Genomic DNA, 22,385 nt, shown 5'->3' with positions numbered 1-22,385 from the left:
CTATATCGAGGTAGTGACGGATTTACGGTGTCGAATTAGATACGATGTTATTTGAAGTATTTGAAACTGGCGTGCAATGTGCATCCAAATCAAGGGTTCGTAATGACCGTTTTGCAATTTGATACCTGTAACAAGAGCCCATTTGCCCCAGGTAGAAAGTATGTTACGCATGGCATGAAACTTGAGGTGGTTGTCGAGTTTTTATTGAGTCATTTCATCTGGTAAATCGCCTCTTAGATCTGCGATTTAGGGGGTCGTTGTCAGGGTTTTTGTACCGAGCTCAGTTTATGAATTGAAAATATTGGCTTCTTTATGAGATCTAGCTTTGTTGTTGAGTGTTTGGCTTGAGGAAAATCTCCTTCAACGTGAGACCCAATGCGAGTAGTTCTATTTAACAATTGTAACCTCATCCTCGTGATGACAGTCGAAATCGTAGCTTCAGAACGTAGCCAGCTGGCTTTGAGACTCGTCTTTGTAACTTTAATTGAATATCAAGCCCTATCGACCTACTTCCTATTCTCTAGTGAATGCTGAAGTTATGTATTTCAATGCCTATTTTGATCATTTGGTCAGCGAATTTTTTCATAACAAAAGTAATCTGTTAAGTGAACCAAAAACATTTTTGTGCCAATCGCTTGAAATGCTTGGAATCCAAATTTATCATTTCCAACTTTCTATCTTGGTTCACAATGAGAAAAATGCTGTGAACTTCTCCGGCCCAGGGAGAGTTTGCCGAAGTAATGGAATTCCTCAGCCAAACAGCAATTTTTAGAACCGTCTTTGACCACTCCACTCTCTACTGCAGGATTTGCTTATGCTGCAAAGATTAAGAGAACAAGTTTTGAAGGTAGGACAGGCATTTTGTTGTTGAGTGACGCTTTTCAAATCTTGTTTGTTATATCATTTGTAATTGATTATTGGTGTGGAATGCTCGTTCAGCATTAAGAGTATGCTGAATTATTAACTTCGTGGATGTGATCCCTCTGTACGGCAAGGTTAAAGCGAATGACGAGATATTTTTATTCCTGCGAATTCAGAGGTTTTTTATTTGTTGCCCACTAAGTTTTGTAAGAGAATGTTGTTGGTTTATAGGTCAATTGGGGAACGGCAAGGCACGGAAATGATTTTTGAAATTATTTCGACTACGCTAATTTAGCTAATTTGAATCAAATATTCAATCAAGTTTGATGTTAGATCCATTCAAATTATGGCGTGTTTTGCGAGTGTCCGTATGCAATAGACTAGGTGTTTGACTTTGTCGCATCTCATCTCGTCAAATTTGTGTCTCAATTTTGTTATCTTGAACAATTTCATGGTTGACTAAGAATTTATGTTTTGAATGAACGATCAATTTTGACTACAAATCCGTGATGAGCTCATTGTTCTGTTAGCTCTGAATGGATAATCGGTAATGTTCCCTTCGCATCATTGGATACTTTTCCGTAATACCCTTTCATTGCCGTGGCATGATTATTTATGCCCGTTTTAACGCAAGTATTTTAAGTACACACCGGAGCCCCTTCTTCTTGATAGTTGAAAACATCTCTTGCCCCGGACACGTTGCAATATTTGGCTCGCTTTAAATCCACTTTTCGAGTGATTGATAAACTGGATTAAATCTTGAGCTCAAGTCATCATTATGCAGCTATGCAAGCGAATGCCTGCCAACAACTTTTGAAGCCCCGATTAACATGGGTATGGATAATGGGCGTCTTGACACTTGGGATGAAAAAGGCAACAAGTCATCTCTGAAAACGAAGACGACGACTTTGCCAACGTTTTGGGGGTCCTGATGTAAAACCAAGTAGTCCGCTTTGGTAAATGCCTTTTACCACTTAATTGTCCCAATATTCACGATGGCAGTGTGAGCATGGTGAAGGGAAGGCTTGCATAGGAAATGATGAATGGCTTAGCACGCACATGTACGATTGGTGCCAGTGCAAAATTGCTCTTCATGGAAGTTTCGATTTTTTTCAAACATGACCATTATTCATGTTTTTGCATCGAGTGCCCCAAACTACACTCGAAAGTGAATTAATGAGCTTGACTGAGCACAAAAATTGGTTTGCCAAAGATCAAGTAACAAGTTATCCCGTATGTTGTATTTTTTGTCTGCTCCTATTCACCCTGGATTGCATTCCCTTGTTTCCAACAGTGAGTGTGATTCTGATGACATGCGTATTCGGACGGGATAAACGTAGACGTGCTTCCTTGAACCCTGGCTGTCAACTTGAGTTTCATGAAATGAGATACGAATCTGGCCACAAGGGTTATTCGACATGGCAATTGTTCAGGAAGATCAGCCGTGTCTTTGAACAGAGCTAAAAAATGAAAATGTATTGAACCTCCTCGAGTTAGTGTTACTTTCAGTTGAGGTCAGATTCAGATTTTTGCACCCTTCAGGAACATCTCATTCAAGATTTATTTTTTTGAGGCACTTACGGAAACGGCATACCTTGCACTCTTGAGGGAAAAAAAAATCTCACATGCCCCGTTCTCGAGACCAAACAAAGAATTCAAATGAGCTTTGGAATTTCCCGCATCCCCTATGAACTCTATGGACTCATGATTCATTAATGACTTTCCAGGTCGGAGACGACCCGACGCTTTGCGAGCAGTGGATGTTATGGGTGTACTGCAAGAGAAATTGGCCATCCTCTCTGGTGGGCGTGATAAAAGGGGCGGAGCTCTGGTGACCTTTCCTGCCACGCCCAGACGGGAACGAGCCAAACCAGAAGATTACAAAATACTTCTTCAATATCTCATCGGAGTTCCCAGGTGAGAATAGGTGGAAAACCACACTAGAAGCCCCATGTTGCATGTAGATTACTTTCAATTCCGATTTGTGAGCGCGGTAAGTGACTAGAAGCCCTCCGGCTGACTAAAACCCCATGATTACCACTGACGAGGAGGGGGACAAGATTTGAGAATCCGAAAATCAACTTTCGCCCTTGATTTTTGAGAGATTCTTCAGCTCCAGAGAAGTTGGTATTAGAGAGGGATCTTTTGGCATCGTATGCACATCCAATATCTGGAGGCGACAGGGAAGGAAAGAACCAACATGCCTAGATTAATGACCAAGAACGCCTTCAAACAAGAAAGCAGCGTTTAAAAATGGGGGAAGGGAGAGGTAGCGGGAATCAATCTGCCACTTAGTGAAGCTTAGTTTGGAGCTTCAAAGATCTTGAAAACTCAACTTGAGACATCATCTAAGTATAAACGATCTAAAATGTGACTCTAATCTAAGTATATTCGATTGAAAATGTGACTCTAATCTAAGTTAGACCGTGTAAATGTCGCATTGAAGCCGGGATTTCTTGTGAGAGAAGAACATATATTTGTTAACATTTTTCAAAGCTCAACAATTTATGCTTTCAGTGAGGATGTACGTGACCTTGGCTTGACGGTGATCATTGATATGCGAGGCTCAACATGGACCACTGTGAAACCCATTCTGAAGGTCCTCCAAGAATTCTTTGCGCACCAAATCCATAGTGTGCACATTATCAAGCCGGAGAATTTCTGGCAAAAGCAGAGGACCAGTCTCGGGAGTCAAAAATACAAATTCGAGGTACGGAGTGCTTCACCACTTTTATTGGCTCGGCTTCTTCTTTCTTTGTTAGTAAACTCATGGCTGAGCAGTTTTCCCTTGGTTTATTTCGCTACATCACGCTGGCTTTGTCTTACTTTGTTCGCGAGGCTTCAATCACCCCGTGAATTTAAAGCACAATAAAATGATGTCGAGCTTCGAAATGGTGCATTCAATTTTGGCTTGTAAATTTCCAGGTATGCGACCATATAATATATCTTTAACGCTTCTTAAACCGCTTGGAATTTTGGACGGTCTGATAGCAAATGACATGATGCGCTGTTCTTTGGGGTGCCTATATTAGACAATAGCATAGTTCAGATGCCTCATGATGGGGAGATGACATCCCAAAGCATTGTTAACCCCAATGAGTTTCAAGTGCTCCAGTAGTTGCCTCTTGTCGTCGTGACTTGGATATTTATTGCCTAAGAAGCGAACGAACGTTGAGGGGGGCATGTCAATTACCATCAACTTGATACTAGGCTATTGCTCTAAAACCCTGCTCTTACCCTCTTCTTCTTTCCTTATTAAAAGAAAATTTACCTCGTGGAAGTCGAGGAGTCCTAACTCTTCCTGTTTTCATAATTTATCAATCCGTTACGGCTCTTCAAAAAATACCTTCTCCTTTCAGGCCAACCCTATCAGCTTGGATTCTTTGATGAAAGTAATTGACCTTTCAAATCTCACCCAAGACCTGGAGGGTACCCTCGTCTACGACCATACCACCTGGATTGAGCTCAGATGTGTAAGTCCCGTCCGTATTTGTCACATGTTTTGTCGAGTTATCTCTCCACATCACATGCCACACAAGCGCTAGAAGCTCTCTTGAGCAAGCTTGAAGGTGAAGTCACTTGTCATAACTACTTCACTTTTCAGAGGGAATAAAAGTATTTGAAGAAACGCCATGGACTAAATAGATTTCAATAGAGCCTAAATGAAGTCATTTTTCCACATTTAACACCTTTGTACACAAGTAGGATTTGCTTGGGAATTAAGATCCTCGAGTCATGCAGATGGACAATACGTCTACATTTACGGGCAGTGCGCGACGTGTCGAACACAGTTCACCTGCCAAGACCAAATGACGAGCAATCGTGAAAGTGGGCGATGACAAAAGGAGACTTGAACAACTTGCTTTGGGTGGACGACAATTCACACTCTTCTGTGAGAATGAAACCGAGATCTCAATGAATGCCCAATGTCGCCATGAAGGAGTTCTACTCAATTGAAATGACTCCGAGAATGACTTCGTCCAATTTATGAGTGTCTCAATCCTCCTTGTAGAGCTTTGAAAGTAGTCATTCCCACGGGTGGGAATTGGCTCTTGTCGAGAGTTCAATTGGCTTATTATACCTCGAGAAACTCTTCTTTTCTTAGGGAACTTTTTACTCCAACGATTTACGGGGAGTTGATAGTGATGAAACACCACCTGTCCGCTGCTCCCTACTCGGATTGGATTGGGTAGGGTTGGTTAAATGGTGAGGCTTCTCTCAGGTCTGCTGGTGGAGTTTACCAAACCAAACCAAGCACGTTAGATTGTGTGTCAGTTGAGTATTCTAGAGACCCTCATGACGAAGTTTTTTGTGTGGCGGGGTCTTGGCAGCTTCATTTTTATGAGAACGAGGTTTTTAAATCTCCAAGGAAAAGTGAGTTGATGAAAAAAAGATGAAATGACTTTAAAATTGGAGGAACTAACAACTTCAGTCGGTCCACAAAAAATGAGCTTGCTCATTGTGAACTTGGCGATATCCATTACATCTTCCAAGGGCTAAAGCCCTTTGCACTCATTTTTAGCTTCATTAATTTTCTCCCAAAGAAGAGACGGATGTGTGGGACAGTGCGTGTGTGTCTTTCCATTTCAGTCGTATTTTCCCCAATGATTGAATTCTATGGTTGTTTTCTTCTTATTTCAGGCATTGGAAGACTTCTTTTGGCAAGGTTCAGAGATGCTCGATCGTTTGGATGAAATGCGAGAGGACTTGAATCATAATGATTTTGCGGACGATGTCACTGGGGCTCGAAAGGCCACTGACCTACACAATGAGGTCAAACGAAAGATCCTTAAGTTACCGGTGGAGAACATAGATAATGTTGGCCAACAGTTATTACAGAGGTATGAGAATATCGTGCTTGCTTGAGAGAACAAGATGTTCCCCACTTTTGTGTGAGCTAAAAATGAAGGCATTCTACGCCTCATTGCTTTTTTCACGTTTCTACCGTTGTGGTATGCTCACTGGGCTACTAATGATTGGCAAGGAACCATTAGGCCTGGCATGACCAATCGCAAAGTAGGGCACAAATAGAAGAACTGCTCGTTTGAAGTCGTCTCTATAATATCACATTACGCAACCAGAATTACAAATAGGAAATTATTCGTGCTATTCCGTTGATTTACATAAAAAGAATGATCCAGGTTATTATGCAAGCAGAAAGGTTTCAAGCATTTCAATACAAGAAACATGAAACATTCTGTTTGCAGATTATCCATGTGTGAAAGTGGAAATAGCTATGATTCTGGATACTCAGGACGAGATTCCACTGCCAGCAATATGACGTCTAATCCCGACATGCAAGGCACCATTCCTGACATAATGCAACTTCTTGACCACGTTCATTCTGGGCAACAGCAGTTACTGCAGTTGTGGCAGATCAAGAAGATGAAGCTCGATCAGTGCCTTCAGTTGCGCCATTTTGAGCAGGATTGCGAAAAGGTACTGCTCATTCAAACCCGAGACTCTGGTCATGGTCAAGGTGTCTCAAAAACTTCAAATCGTTATCTTCTCAATCTGACTTGGGTTTGCAGATGTTCGATTGGATCTTCCATCATCGTTCGCAATTCCTTAATAACTACGTGTCCATTGGCAGGTCCTATCAAGAGGCCAAGAAGCTCCAAGATGATCACAACCATTTCACCATGGGCTCCAATGTTCGTGAATGACAATTAGAGGGGGAATTTGAACGGGTGATAGCTGACGAATTTTCGTGTTCAAATATTTGCAGAATGTGTTTTCCAACATCAATCGGATTTTGTCAGATGCTGCTAAATTGATTGAAAGTAGCCATTATGCGTCACAACACGTTCGTGCCGTGGCTGCTCGACTTGATAAGAATTGGAAAGACTTTGCGGGTTGTCTGGATGAACGAACGACAGTTTTGGGTCTCTCAGTACTGTTTCATCAAAAAGCAGAGACGGTAAGCGGCCTCAAGGATTTTTTTTTTTTCATTTTCATATTTGTAGGAGAGCCACGAGTTGAGGAGGCGTTCCGGTTGAAATTCTTGATCTAGAATGCAATAAAATGTCATTTCAGTACGTGAACAATGTTTCCAAATGGGGCCAAGGCTGCGAAATGCCCTCGTCGATGTCTAGCACTACCGACATAACGACCTTGGAGACATCCATTCATCAGCACCAATCGCTGTACGAAAATATGTGTCAGTCCTATACCGAAGTACATTCCACCAGCAAAAAACTCTTGTACCAATTGGATCACTTGGTCCAAACTTGTTCCAATGTTCAGAATGCGGACCACAAGAAACAAGTATGTCTCGAGGTTTCGAACTAAAAGCAAACGTTCATTGTTCTAACTTGGTTGTAAATCATTCTAGGATTCTAGACATTCTGGAGCTCAAGGGCCCAAAAAGGACTCCGCTGAGGACTATACGGAAGGAGCCAGTCATGTGCTTGCTGTCATTCACGATATTTTGGCCCAACATCGTGCCTTAGAGGCCAAGTGGCACGCCAAGAAAATCAAATTGCATCAAAGATTGGCCTTAAGGCTATTCCAAGAGGATGTGAAGCAGGTAAGCGTCTTCACATTAGCATTTGCCCAAATATTTGCTCAAGCAGTTTCCACTCTTTTTCTTCTTCTTCTAGGTTTTAGATTGGCTACAAAATCACGGTGAAGTGTTCTTACGAAAAAATGTGGGCATTGGAAGAAGTCTGCAGAAAGCCCGGGCTTATCAGAAAAGCCACGAAACTTTCGAAGGAGTCGTTCAGGTAAGATCAGCTGAAGGCATAAAATCAAGACTTCAAAGGGACTTTTTTTCCACAATTTGTGGCCTGAAGGTGTGCGCTGATTTGTTCTCTGTAGTTTCTGTGACTTATCGGTTTTTTCCTTCCATTTCGTTTCAGAACACGTACACCAATGCGGAAAAGCTTTTAGCGGCTGCTGCAGAATTGGCTCAAACAGGAGAATGTAACGCTGAAGATATTTACTCGGTAGCACATGAATTGGAATCCCATATATCCAGTTTTGCTCAAAGGGTGGAAGAAAGGCGGAAATTGTTGGAATTGGCAATCGTGTTCTATTCACATACAGAGGAGGTACAGTACACGCTCGGGTCTCCCCCACCGAGACTAAGAACTTGGTCCATCGTCGATGCACTAATATTACTGTACACATGTCCCACATGCTCTTGATGTACGAGTTGTCACGTGCGGTTGACATTTTCTTCTCTGCATTCATATATCATTTCCATCTCCAATATCTAATTTTATGTAACGTGGTTTCTTTTTTTCTTTCCCTTTCATATCGTCATCCAGCTTATAAATTGGTTGACTGAGCTCAAGCAGGAACTTCAAAGCGAGGAAGTCTCCGAGTCCCTGGACGGGGCCGAGAGGCTAATTGAGCAATTTAGCAATCAGCGAGACTCGACCTTGGATGCTTGTGCTAGTACCATCGCGGAGGGAAAGACTCTTTTCGAAGAATTAAAGTAAGATTCGTTATATATGTGTTCGAGATTTTACTTGCCGATTTGAGATCATTTTTTATTTTAAGCCTTTCCTTTCAAAATGTAACCTTAGGCAGAAAAGAGACCTAGTCGTCTACGATAGGTTCACGTCAATGCTCTCAAATCTAACTTCGTTCGAGGTTGGGACTCGACAGAAACGCTAATTAGTCCATCTGGTTCTCATTATGCCCCCTTGATTCTCAGGTCAAACGGAATTTCTATGGAGTTAGATGCGAGTGGGTCAATGAGTGCAGTCCAGACCACATTAGATCGTTTGGGAACGCAACGAGATGAGCTTGGAGAGCTCTGGAAGAGCAGAAAGATGCGTCTTGACCTCGGACTTCAGCTCCGGCTGTTCGAACGTGATGCCCTCGAGGTAAGCCTCCTTGATACTTACATCGAATATGATAGACTTGAGTTATGTGTGCTATCGAAAATGATAGACTAAAATTATTTAAGGTGCTTCAAACCAAGAATTCAAAATTTGTGATAACTAATTGATCTTTCGGGTGTGCGCAACGGAAACTAATGCAACATAATTTAGGTATTGAAAAAAGAAGTTTACGAGTTCTTTTAAGACAAGACCATTTGTGGTACAAATCGTTGCGCGAATGAGTATTTCAACTGTGCTACAACCATCTCCCTTATCGAGGATTAATATGTAAATAATTGTTTAAAGTAAAAAGGTCTTAATTTCCACCGAATTGTTGTCTACAAGATGCAAAATGCGTAGTAACCCCTCTCCATGGAAATACTACGTTTCAAGGCCAGCCCAGCTAAGACGACCAGAACTTTTTTCTTCACATTTGGAGGCTCCCTAAAGTTTTCATTTCGTACACAAAGCCCCTTTAACAGAACATGTTATCAACATTTTGGTTACAACTAGGGTAATGCTTGGTACCGGAAGCCATATAATTAGTATTTTAGTTTATCTTTTTTTATCTTGTTAGTAAAGAGAACAAAACAGTTTGCTTGGGAAGAAATATGATGTGAATTTCTCTCATTTTATCCTCAAAAAATTGGCGAAGATGTCGACTTTGTCCGGAATTTGCGGGTGCTGAAGTTTTTTTCTTTTAATCTCAGACAATGTTTTCTCCTTTTTCTCCTGGTATGATTGTATTGGGTGGGCACAGCTTGAATGCATAGAAAGCAACGTTTGCCAAGGCCAAAGACCTTGTCCTCTTATTTGTGCTTCATAACAAACTAAGGCAGGGACTCTTAAGAGTTTTACACTGCTTTAGTGTCCTAGACTAAGGATATGTCTTACGTCGCCGCTTTGGTTTCTATCCCGTTTTCTTCTTCTTCCTCTTATAATAGTTATCGTCACAATACGAGCTCTGGGGAGAACAGCTTCAGAATGGGGATCTTCCAAGAGATATCAAAGAGGCCGAGGCCCAACTTCGTAATCTAAGTGAACATATCTCGCACATCCAAAGTGCAACATTTGAAGTGACTCAGCGAGGACAAGAATTGCTCCAAGTAAGCTCGTTCACAACATCTATGATTACCAAGATTTTCGAGACATGTGATGAGAATCCGCGGGCAGAACTCCAACTTGCCTCTCGGATTTGCTAATATTTACTGATACCTTAATGTAATCTGCTTTCCCTCTGCCCCTAAAGTTATTGGAGAATTCGGGCTTGGCTCTGATGTCGGATAGTCAATATAATGGTCAAACACGGGTTCAAGTCCTCTTGGAGTACATCCAAGAGCGAGAGATCGATATCGAAGAGTTCGGAAGCCTTCGTCGTCTGAAACTCGAACAATGCATCCAGCTTTCTCAATTTGAAGGCGATGCTAATCAGGTGAGCAATAAATGTATGGAGTCGGATGAATCGACTTTTCAAAATGTCAAGGTTGCTGTTCAACGAGGACAGACATGAAAGATGACGGAAGTTTGTTTTCTTTGCTTTTGAAAATGGAAGACTTTCACTTTAGAGGAGAAACCGGAGAGCCATCGTAACAATTCCTTCCCAAGTTTGGCGAGGTAATTTAGAGCCTTATAAGGCTTAGACACAGATGAAAATTTTCTTGAAAGTCTCGTTCATTGGATCCAACGCGTAGTAAGATTTTAATTGGATTTAAGAATTCTGGTCCAATATTTGTCCGTATAAGGTAAGGGCGAGTCCTCTTACTCTCTGAACACACCCATTTCCCAAAGAAAATAGAAAGCTAGAATACTTGTAGAGGCCCTTCCGGAAAGTTTAATTTTGTTCCCCATTTCCTTTCAAAGATAGAACGAATGTTATCCGAACTTGTTTTAGCTCTCGCGTCTTAGGAGCTCTCCTCGCCATTACCAGACGCTTCATTTAAAGCATTTCCTCTTCAGGTTATCCGATGGATTCAGAGTGCAGAAGGAATGCTGGCTGCTAGCTTCAGTATTCCTGGATGTCTTCAAGATGCTGAGCAAATAAAGAAGGAACACGAGCAATTCCAAACTGCCATTGAGGTAAGTAATGGTCAATACATCCACTAGCCACGTGGCAGGACAATTACGGGAACCAAGCGGCTTCTCTTTATGTCCTTCTCTTTCCGTCCTTAAGTGATGGAATAGGCTTCTCTTTGCTGGGCTTTGTTTTAGAGTCTTGGTCCATTTCTGGACCCATTCAGACTCTCCGTACCAGAGAATGAACTTTTAGCCCAAAACGTAGCTCCTGCACGACTTTGAGAACCAAAGTCTCAATCAACCCCCCCGAGTCTTGGGGCCATAGGAATGAAAAGAATGCTCAAGGCCTGGTTGAGCAATGGTCACGGAAATGATCAGCCTTATTACTACTACCATTTCCTTTTCATTCATTCATTCTTTCAGAAAACCCACGCTTCTGCTGTCCATGTGCGACAAAGGGCCGAGACTCTATTCCAAAGCAATCATTTCAACCCTGGAAGAGTCAAGGAAATTGCTGATGGTGTAACCTCAAGGTGGCAAGGACTCGTGACCAGGGCCGAGGAACGACATAAATTGGTCACAGCTAGCTTGAACTTCTACAAGACTGCTGAGCAAGTAAGCACAAAAGTTTGCTTACCAACTTAAGCCCCACTGGTCCAAACGAAAGGCGAAACAAGTTCTTGTGCCGTATCTGCGTTGAGAAACATGACCCAGGATTTAAACAGTGTGCCTAAGTCCTGTCCCAAGCCTTTTAGTTCATTTCTGATCTTCTCAAATCTAGGTATGCTCCGTCTTGGATAGTCTGGAAAAGGAATACCGACGTGATGATGATTGGTTGGTGAGGTCCGCGGGCAATGGAGACCACCATGATAAAGTGGCACTCGTGGTTCAAATGATCAATAAGCATCAGGAACAAAAAGAGGCCTTTCTTAAAGCGTGTACTCTCGCACGAAGAACGGCTGAGACATTCCTCAAGTATTCCAATCGAAGTGTGCAGTATTTTGGCCATGCCCAAGGGAGTGAGGCAAGCTCCAAGGGACCAGAAGCCAAAGTTAAAGGTAATTCTGACCTTTCCAGAACTGTGCACAAAGCGATTGCTGAATTTTAGGGAGTGTCCTTGTTGACCCAACCGAGAAGAAACGGTCCTTGATGGTCCAATCGTTGCAACACTGGATCTATTGGGAGTTGTTCCACTGGAGGCTTAGTTGCTGTAATTCGTCCTCTAAATTGTCTCTCTGCTCCAAAGTGAGCCTTTTCTATTGGAAGGTTGTAAAACTGTGTGGACATGTACTACAGCTGCTGGTTTTTTGTGCCAATCTCATCGGCTATTCGAGATTTATTTATTGGGGCCCATGCTTGCCCTTTTCGTCGGAAAATGGGATAGTAATCTTGATGGAAAAGGAGAGGCAGCAAGCAAGAAAGTCTTAGAAAGAAAAAATAGACGAAAGAAACGAGTTGTAGATGGAAAATGGCTCATGTTCTAGCGCTTGACGATGAGAATTGAAATCGAGGAGTCCCTTTGAAGTTGAAAGTCTTTCATGTCCTTGTTGAAGCTGTAGTCACTCTTAAGCTCATGGGCCTTTTCTACTACAAACGTCAAGGAACGCTAAACTTATTCATTTATGGTGGTGTTGAGCCCGTCTGGGATTAAATCATTTTCTATTCGTGATAAGGTTGTTGTTCTGGAGTCAAGTATGCTCTGCTCTCCCAATTACGAGTCAAGATTTATCCTGGATTTTCTTCTTTTTCGGTGATTCGATACCTCACAGCTTTCTAAATTTGAGTCTGAAACCATATTGTTATAAATCTCGAAGCAATGCAATATAAAGAAGAAGAAGTATAGGACAATTGACCCACTAAGATTTCCTGCTTGTCATGCCAAGGGAAGGAAAACATCAGTTGCCTTAACATGGAAAGTTTAGGCACTCGTGTAAAAGTTAGTGCATCTAACATAATATGAAACATTCTTGTCATGTCAGTGCACAAATGACAGATGATGCCTTTCAATCCAAGGAGAAAGAGCAAGTGCTCTCTTATTATGATTTATGCCTCCTCAAGGGATATTACTCGAGTAGCATAATCGCGGTGTATGTACAGTACTATTGTATACTATATGATGCTCATCCGCGTGTATGCCTCTCCTTTGATTTAGTTATCTTGGAGAAACTCTTGGCCCAAGAGAATCGTGTGCTCGAGTATTGGTCCTCGAAGAAGAAACGTCTGGATCAGAACCAACAGTTCTGTTTGTTCGAACGATCTGCGCGTCAATCCCTGGCATGGATCAAAGAAGAGGGAGATATCTATTTGAACACTCATCACAGCAAAGTGGGCGCAACCAAAGAAGAGACGGAGGCCTTGTTGGCGGAGCATAACAGCTTCAAGGTGAGAGATTCGCTTTTGTTTTCAAAAACCGACATTTCTCGGAAAGCTCACTTTGACGACGGCAATTGATCTTGCGGTTACTTTTTGTCGGGATGACATCAGAAGCCTGAAAGATGTAGACCAAGTGAAGCCAAGAAGAGCAAGGTTTTGTTGGCTCTAATAATGCTTTGTCATGAGTGTATTGAAGGGAAAGAACATTTGCTTTTGTTGGGAAGATCCAAGACGATAATTTCTGGGAAGAACGTAGTCAAACACTAGCCAAGCCATCACGATGTTTGTTGAGGTTGGGATGAAAACCCATTAAGGCATTCCCCAATGCTTGATATTGGATTGTTTCTTCCTTTTATCACGCACTGACTCTATCATTCAGATGATTAAAACATTCTTGCCCCTCATTCATCAGCCGTGGAGATAGCCAATCTGGACTTTTTTAGTCCCAGCTAAATTGGGATACAACACCTTCATACCTTTCTAGCAAAAACAAGAGATGTCATTTTTGGTTCGCATGTTTGGTTGCAAAAGAAGAGCCAATACTTTTTGGTTAGTTTACCATTGGCTAGTGAACAAAAGGATGAGTATAAAAGTGGAATGGGGAACGGGGAATGTTCATTTGTGCCAGAAAGTGGACTTTATCATTAGCCACACAGATAATGATTATCTCTGTCGTTGGAAAGCAGGGGAGACACAATTGACGTTGGAAAGTTTGCCAAAGGTATGCGTGTACGTACAACCAAAGCGAAAAGGGAAAAAAGATAGTTTGACAGCTCATTTATATCGGGATTTCCATCAAGATGGCTAATTGAGTTCTTGGAAGTAGAAGAAGGTTGAAAGAAGAGAGTACATGTTTTTGCCTCTAGGAAAAAGCCAAGGAGACACGAGAGAAGGTGAAGCTCCTATTGCAATTGGCTGATACCCTTGTGGAAAAAGGTCATGCTCACGCCCCATCCATCAAACAGTGGGTCCAAGATGTGGATAATACATACAAAGATTTCTCCACACGCATGGATGAATACAAGGTCAAATTGGAAAAGACGTTGGGGGTACAACAGAGTTCGGCCCTGGCCTTGGTGGACCTCACCAGTGATAGAAATTCAGATGCCAGTCTCGATTCCAAGTTGGGAGCCATCCAAGATGAGGTATCAGCCTCTAATGACTCGGACTTGAAACAAATCAAAGAGATGAACGAGGAGAAGAGGAGATCTGCAAGGAGAAAAGAGTAAGTTATTCGGATCAGTTATGGTCCCAAACCAATGTGCACATTACTATGCTTGACAAATCTGGAAAATTGGTCCAATATGATCGTTTTGGGGAATGTTGGCTGGAAGAGGTAACTACCTGATGTTGACATGCCTTTTAAAGACGGACTAAAAGTAAGATCTGTAATGTCACTCAAACACATATGCTTCAACCATGTACCTTTCACTCAACAACTGTTCTTCTGGAAAGACATTCGTGTTGAAAGGCCAAAGAATGTTCTCCTTGAAGTCTTGAAGAGCTATTTGAACCACCACCTACAAGCAAACTAGAGCGTTGGTTGTTTGTTTTCAACAGAGAAAGGATGTCTCCTGAGTTGGTGGTAAATTAATGAATTTTATCTTATCAACTCAGGCTCCTTGGCGTTGTTTAGCTTCAAACTGTCTATTTAGAATGTAATATTTAAGATGTAAGCAAAACTAAAGAGCGAAAACACATGGCTCTCCTTGAAAAATTCGTTTTTCTTTGCTTGCTTGTAAAAGCATGTTACTGTTATCCGCGACTTATTTGTTACATATTTCAATAGGTTTATTATGGCTGAACTTTTGGAAACAGAGCGGTCTTATGTGAAAGATCTCGAGTCCGCGATTAATTGCTTCCTTCGGCCTCTACAATCGATGAAAGAGGTCCCTTTGCCTCTCCGAGGCAAAGAAGATATCATCTTTGGCAATTTGGAAGAAATCCTGGGATTCCATAAATCCACCTTCCTCAAAGCCCTCGAGAAATATGAATCCATGCCCGAAGACGTCGGCCATTGCTTCGTAACTTGGGTGAGTGCTTTTGTATTTGTTTGGGGATCTCCGTTTCTGACCAAAATGACTTATTCCCACTCATCTAGGCGGATGCATGAAAGACAAAAACTGATGCTATTTTCTCTCACTCTTAGGCTCAAAAGTTCGACATCTACGTCAAATATTGCACGAACAAGCCTCATTCCACCCAGTTGCTGGTCCAACATGGGGGAAATATTTTCGAGACACTCCAGAGAAAGCATAAATTGGAACACCCAATAGCTGCCTATTTGATCAAACCAGTCCAGAGGATTACCAAATACCAGCTTCTATTGAAAGATTTGCTCTCCTGTTGTAACGAGGCCAATGGCGAGATCAACGAAGGTCTTGAAGTCTGTCTGAACGTCCCTAAAAAGGCGAATGATGCTCTTCATTTGTCTTTGCTAGACGGCTGTGATGTGTCATTGCAAACATTGGGCGAAGTTGTCTTACAAGAGTGCTTTCAAGTTTTGGATTCAAAGCAAATCATTCGAAAAATGAAAGAACGTCATATCTTCCTTTTCGACCTGTATCTCGTGATTGCCAAAGAGATTAAAGACTCGAATGGAAAATCCAAGTATTCCTACAAATCCAAGCTCATGGTAAGGGATCATACATCGTCTGGGGGATGGGTAATGAAAAAAAAAATCACACCGTAATGCACTCCGAACGAACGAACGACTTGGAAGAACATTTTCATTTTATGATGAGAAAGGCCAATTGCCGAGGGAACAGTCGCTGTCATGGCTGATGGAAGTTTTTTTTCTGAGGTTCAAACTATTTGATCTCTGCTATGAAATTGCATTCCAGACTTCCGAAATGGGTGTCACCGAACATATTGAAGGAGATGATTGCAAGTTTGCGATCTGGACGGGCAGAACTCCAATGTCTGAAAATAAGCTCGTTTTGAAGGTGAGTGACACGTTTCATTCAAGTTGAAGGGGCGAGTCGCTCTTTTCGAAGACCAATGTGAGAAGATCCTCGCTATTTCTTTCAGGGCTCGTCCATTGAAGTCAAACAACTATGGGTGAGAAAACTACGAGAGACCATTCAAGAGACCTACTTCAGCGGGACGACCATTCCCAATTTGGCTCCTACCAATATATCCACTTCATCCACCACCTTGAATACTGGAACAGCATCTTCTATCACATCAAAAGGCGGGAAATCCCGTCTTAGCAGGTATGTGAATAACCAACTACTTTTATTCGTAGTCTTAGCCATGGACTTCCAAAAATATGACTGTGAACGGGTTTCCCGCCAGATCGGTCTCCCTTTTGTCAGAGCATCTCCGAGTCCATTTTCATAACATGTTCGTTAACTAACAAATGTATATAGTTGCAATGGAAGGCAAATCATTTTTATAACATTTAAATGGCAAGGGAGTCGTTCCAATATTGCATAGTCATGTATATGAAGCCCACTTAGAGGAGGCCGAAGATTTAAATTTTAAGTTGTCATTACTACGAAACTTTGGCTGGCTCTTTTTGAGTTCCCGGAGCCAGATTTTGCGCTCAAACTTGGCCAGATCTTATGATGATTTCAAATGCGAATCTTGAATCAGATAAATATATCAGGCGATGTGAGATTTCCTCTTCCGCTGTTAGTCCATATCTCTAGAAGTCCGTGTCTTAGTCTACGCCAGAGTTGGAAATAGAGTAGCCTCGCATACACAGATAATTGTTCATTGAAGCCGGAACTGGCCGATTAAGTGGTATCTGCTCAATACGTACTTTCTTCAAGTCTACGTACAAGATTGGCCTAACTAGATTGGAATGGTGTCAATTAATTGACCTCTGTTTTACAGGGACTTTGAGGATGGACTTTCCTTGGATGGGAGCATCGAGCAAATGGACCGCGGCTCCCTTGCTTCCTTCGGAAGTGGTGCTACAACCGACTCAGAGAATCAAAAGGTAATCAATACATCCCCGAAATGAACCAATGACTTAGGGCCATTTCCCAAGCTTCTTTCAAGAGTGGAGTGAAACTCGAGTTGGAGTGTCTTGCATAATAAGATTGCCTGCCAAAGGGACTTGGAGAAAGCGGTCAAGAGATTATGCATTTTTCCATAGTACGAGGGCATCAGTAACCTATCTTTGCTAGGAATTCGGCTAGAGTCTTATTCGAGCTCTCATGCCGACTCGGACGTTTCTACGGGGAGAAAGTTGCTGCTTTCATACATCTCTCGAAGTGAGTTCGGTGTGGACTCACGTCATAAACTTGAGATATGAGTGTGGCACATGTCTGAGAAAAGATCAATGCCGCCTGGCAACATTACTTTGCACATCCTTATGGTTATGTTTGATATAGGAACTCTGTTTCAACTAGATATCAATGACATTTCCACTCTTTGTTTTGTTTAGCTAACTGCTAGCATCTGGTTCACTGACATAACTTTTTAAGTTTGCGACCCCACAACCACATGGCACAAGTTTCTCGCATATTCGAAGCGAGTCGCGTTTGTTTTCAGGACAATGCGTTCAAAAGCCCCTCAAAAGAATAGAAGACTTCACGTCAAGTCGTTTTTTCCACTTATGAATTCGACTCGATGAAAAGATAAGTGACGCCAAGTTTACCGCAGACTGGCATACGTATGCAAGACGTACTAAGGCTCAAGCCCAACATAGATTAGCCTTTTTAAGTACTCCTGCCATGAAGTACCTTTTTATATGTACTCTTTTTATATGTACTCTTTTTGCCACGGTCGCACATTTTACTGCCAAGACTCCGTCAGACCCCTTTCCTCGGCTACGTCGACGTTATTTTGCATTCTAAGCAAATGGAGTTCATTGCCGACAACGTTTGGCTGAAGATGGAATCTCGGGATTTACTCATGTTTATGTTACCCTTGCGTATGCGGCCTAAACTAAGTTCAGTTGGGTGTTTCGTCCGCTTTTTTTACTCGAGACAAAAGTAGTAAGACGATTTTCGGGAATGTTCCACTTTCATCGTGTCTCATTTCATATCTTTCTCCTAAGAATTCCCATCATTGATGTCACTATTGAAAGTACTTGGAATTATCAATGCATGAGCACCATGAATATGAACAATTGATTACGTTTATTTGACATACAACCAGAAGATACGAAAGAGAACACAAAAATGTTGTTGCGAGCAAAACGAGGCCAAAATATTTGATAGATGGTTCTCCAAATATCAGACATAAATGTGGACTAGTCTTTTTTATATTTTTGATGGTTTTGGCGAAACTAATGATTGGCAAATAGGGTCAGCATATCCCTTTCCGAACACCTGATGTTTCATGGGATGTCTTGAAAAATCTTGTTGAAGTTTAGAGGTCTCCATTGGCTCTCCCGTTGAGATGATAGACATACTTGCGTGAGCTGCATAAAGTTTAAATTGGGGTTTCCTTTTTCTTTGGTTATTTATTGAACATACTGACTGGGGAGTCGTTCGATTCGAAAGCATCGAGGACTCGCGCAAATGGAACGTGGAACGCGGAACGCAGTAGGCGACAAGTGATCCGTTCCTGTCTGTGTCGGAATTGATACTATCCAATATCGCCTATCACCTCTTTTATAATGAAGATGGACATGTTCTGCCGGTTTACCTCTGTACACACACTCCTGTTACGACTATGCCGAGGAGGATGTACGACGATTGTGACTGCATTGTGTATTTGATGCTACTCGAGGCCTCGTCCCTGGCCATGCACGAGTCCATGATGCTTCAGAATCATTTGGCTTTTTTCTCCGATCTGGACTGTTTCGAGGCTTAGAGATGTAGTCTTCGTCCTCAACAGTTCAACGAGACGATATTTCCCGTTTAAGAGGCCAAAGCCTCGCGCCTGTAAGTTCGCCCGTGGTCCCTCAGTTCGTTAGGAGTCGTTCCCATGAAGGTAAGGAGGGTAAGCGGGAAGAAGGCGTTTGAGGACACAAGTTGAGGTTCGGGGCGAAGAGGATAAGCAGAAGAGGAGGACGATGATATGACGGTATGAAGAGAGGACTGGAGGACGGAGAAAGGGAACAGAAGACGAAACTACTGGATGGCGAAGAGGAGAAGAAGAAGGCGGCGAGCAAATGAACCTCAGTAGACTCCGGGAGGACACGAGCTGAGGCCATGAGTGAAATGTTAGCCACGATTCACGTTTGCTCCTCTTTAATTTCGGTGTCGATATGCACGTATTTAGAATCGTTGTGAAGTGAGGTGTGGTATTCTGTGTTCACCACCATGGGTTTTTTCCTCCGTCCGGAGTGGTGTCCGTCCCTGGTGAAAGCATGCAAGCATGTGGATGACTCCGAGAAGGTCAAATGTGCCACTGGTTTCAAGTGAATAGAGAATCCAACAGAAAAATATGTATCTGACATCGAAACAGTTGGTGGCAGTTCCCTCTCCGTCGCTCCGACTAAGTTCGTGTTTATCCAAGAATAGATCTGAGTGATTGTCCATCACCCGAGCGAGATTGTCAATGCTTCAAAATGTCATCTGAACCCTCCCTGGCCCAAGAAAGACGCAACAGTGGGCTTGAAGGCTTGTCATCCGCCTCTAATACCCCGCCCCCTGGTTGTGAGGGCGAAATTGGTTCCTCGAGCTCGAGAAAACCACCCAAAAGCCGACGGAAGATCTCGATGCCATGGTTTCGTCAATCCTCGTTTGGAATGAGTCTGGCTCGCCTTCGCCTTCCTAAGCAACACACCATAGCCACTCCTGACGAAGCGGGAAACTCCCCGAAAAAGGTCGAAGGCAGCGACTCAAATCAAGATTTGAGAGACAAACTCGTGAGTCTAATTGACTCCTTGTACAATACATACGCATATTGGTATCTGGGGTATCAGAGGGCCTCGTTTCTTTGTCAATTAGATGAACCTAAAGAAAAGAGAGAGGAAGAAAAAAAGGGAGCCCTAAGTTGTTTGTCGTTTGCTGTTCTTGTCATGTCGGAATATCATTTGGAAATCGTTCCAGAAAAAGCATTCTCTGATGAGTTGTGATTTTTTTCTGTCTAATGGAAAATAACGCGAGTGTTGTACCATGATGAGGTGATCTAGAGCTTGATTATGTAGGCCAACTGCTGTATCTAGTTGAACAAGCCTGATGGCATCTAGTTTTAGGGAATTTTCATCCCACTCCTTACTCAAAGCCGTGAATTTTCTCAAGGAAAGAATCCACGCATGAAAATCCAACTTTTCTAATCGTTTCTATGTTACAAACATTAAGGGGATCAATTGAGCTCGCATGGAAACTCCATGTTTAATCGAGCATTTAGTTTCTTCGCCAAGACTTTTTGGACAAATAAAGCTGGATGTTTCGAAATCGTTCATTCCAACTTTGTTTCTTTCACCTCTGTTTCCCTTCTTTCCAATTTTGCATTTGCTCTTAAGAACCCTTAGGACCATAATGCAGCACCAAGATTTTTGAGGTCATCCTCTGTGTACCATGTTGCACTGAGTCAGAAAAGATCAACTCCAAAAGGTGGCCTTTGCGACTATTTCCACCCGGATGGAATTTCCTTTTCGCGTTGGGAGCTCTCTGGAATGGCACGAGGGATTTGGCGGAAAACATACAATATTTGATCGAATGGTCTCTCTGAAAGTATTTGAGAGCACGCCACTCCCACCGTTGTGGTAGGATGGCATAGCACAAGCGTAACTTTTTGGGCCAAGTTTTGTGCAAACATACTCACTCTTTTTGATTGGCTTATTGGACCTCCTTCATAAAACCCATTTAAACCTTCCCCCAGCCCTTCAGTTCAAAGAGAAGACAATGTGAAACAGCCGCACAACACTTCACCGTCTTCAATTTAGGGAAAACTGTTCACATTTTGAAAAATGTATGCTTAGAGGTACATCTTTACAAAGAAAGAACATTCAAGACAACAAATGATGCATTTGAAAGGCATCTTCTCTTTGTTTAGGCGGCTATCCAAAACCACACTCAGTTTTACTTTGATGCAGATGTCTCCTTGCAGGCTTGAACGTGATAACAGGCCAATTCCTTGATTGATCTCCATTGAGTTTTTAAACCTGTTTTCTAATTGAGATTGACCACGAATTATAGAGATGAATTAGTGCGAACTCTGTCGAGCAAATTTGTTATTGTGATTAATATCGTAGACTTCGATAGCAATTGGTTTAATCAATGGATGTTTTCATCAAGCATGTGCACCTTAAAGTGAGAAGGTGCACTTCCCGAGAAAAAAGCTCATTACCAAAGGATCTCTTTTCTTATTTTCTGGGAAATAAAAAAACATTGGCGAGATCGTTTTCTGAGATCGTTTACAAAGCTAGACAAGAACCATTGTCCTTTACTGAAACTAATCAAATCAGCCAAATGATAAGGATGACCCCTTTTTTAGATTAGTCTTGTATTTGACTGCCCTGGTCGACCCATTAATTAGTTGGAGCAACTCTTCGCCCATAAGTACAAATGTGTGTGGCATGTTACTGAGGGAACATTCTTTCACATGAGAAAACCTTTGGAGCAGTCCATTCCCACGACCTCCTGAACTCTCTTTTACCTTGGACAAGTGAAAAACGAACTCGCATTTCGCACTCCAAATATAATCAGCTTCTACATATACACTGTTTTTAGATGGCCAAGTCTTGTCGCTTTTGTCTCATTGATCGTTCTCTTTCCAGCATGGCTGTGATAGTTCCACGTGGGTGATATCAGACTTTAATGCCATTGGTCCCAATCAAATCTCATTGACTCGTGGTCTTCAAGTCGAAGTTTTAGAACATTCCAATGCCGCCACTGGCTTCGTTTTGGTCCGACTGATCTCTCAAACTCCCTCATCCTCAAATATGGCGGGTACCGCTCTAAACCAAGGGCTGGTCCCTATCTCGTGTCTGAAGTGGCCTCCACATAAAATAAGAACCGATTCTGACCACACGCAAGGTAAGTGAAAGCCGTTTTATCCCATGCCATAAGTACATCATCTATTGATTGTAAGATTTCAAGCCGATCGTGTTATCGTGTTCCTCTCGACTTTTGGCCTTTTCGCCGAGATATGGTATTATTGGATGGCTTCTGTTATCGTGATTTCGTGTAAGGAGGGACCAATTCTCTCATCTGTGGCAAATCAGATTGTTCCATAGATGATCAGCATATCATTTGGAACAGGTCTAGCATGAAGAAACTACAAATTCAGAATTTTTTAAAATCTCCGATATCCTCATGTATTTTAATTGGATTGTAATATGATTGTTCGGGTTTGTTCGGGTTTTGATTATCCCCAATATCGGAAAAACTCAATATCCCCTTGGACAGTATGGCTTAAGCGAGAGTCATCCCATTTTCGAGCCCAAAACATTCA

General features: G+C 42.2%; 1 protein-coding gene across 2 annotated transcripts in view; it reads left to right on the top strand.

Annotated features, from left to right (window-relative positions):
- LOC131884405 (triple functional domain protein-like) overlaps nt 1-22,385 on the top strand; it is a 48,072-nt gene that overhangs the window by 5,657 nt on the left and 20,030 nt on the right. For both annotated transcript variants that reach the window (XM_059232171.1, XM_059232172.1), the window contains exons 2-27: nt 2,589-2,778; nt 3,379-3,571; nt 4,221-4,334; nt 5,503-5,702; nt 6,069-6,300; nt 6,393-6,515; nt 6,590-6,781; nt 6,898-7,128; nt 7,196-7,390; nt 7,464-7,586; nt 7,722-7,913; nt 8,133-8,302; nt 8,525-8,696; nt 9,638-9,799; nt 9,943-10,125; nt 10,650-10,769; nt 11,130-11,321; nt 11,488-11,764; nt 12,859-13,088; nt 13,946-14,304; nt 14,869-15,112; nt 15,229-15,714; nt 15,923-16,024; nt 16,110-16,294; nt 16,920-17,025; nt 21,709-21,967. In XM_059232171.1, coding sequence (XP_059088154.1) covers nt 2,589-2,778; nt 3,379-3,571; nt 4,221-4,334; nt 5,503-5,702; nt 6,069-6,300; nt 6,393-6,515; nt 6,590-6,781; nt 6,898-7,128; nt 7,196-7,390; nt 7,464-7,586; nt 7,722-7,913; nt 8,133-8,302; nt 8,525-8,696; nt 9,638-9,799; nt 9,943-10,125; nt 10,650-10,769; nt 11,130-11,321; nt 11,488-11,764; nt 12,859-13,088; nt 13,946-14,304; nt 14,869-15,112; nt 15,229-15,714; nt 15,923-16,024; nt 16,110-16,294; nt 16,920-17,025; nt 21,709-21,967 — 5,232 coding nt within the window. The remainder of the gene's footprint in view (nt 1-2,588; nt 2,779-3,378; nt 3,572-4,220; nt 4,335-5,502; nt 5,703-6,068; nt 6,301-6,392; nt 6,516-6,589; nt 6,782-6,897; nt 7,129-7,195; nt 7,391-7,463; nt 7,587-7,721; nt 7,914-8,132; nt 8,303-8,524; nt 8,697-9,637; nt 9,800-9,942; nt 10,126-10,649; nt 10,770-11,129; nt 11,322-11,487; nt 11,765-12,858; nt 13,089-13,945; nt 14,305-14,868; nt 15,113-15,228; nt 15,715-15,922; nt 16,025-16,109; nt 16,295-16,919; nt 17,026-21,708; nt 21,968-22,385) is intronic.

The sequence above is a fragment of the Tigriopus californicus genome, chromosome 8 (assembly GCF_007210705.1).
Source record: "Tigriopus californicus strain San Diego chromosome 8, Tcal_SD_v2.1, whole genome shotgun sequence".
Classification (NCBI taxonomy): Eukaryota; Metazoa; Arthropoda; class Copepoda; order Harpacticoida; family Harpacticidae; genus Tigriopus; species Tigriopus californicus.
The sequence above is the reverse complement of the archived record's forward strand: the minus strand, read 5'-3'. Positions and strand labels throughout refer to the sequence as shown.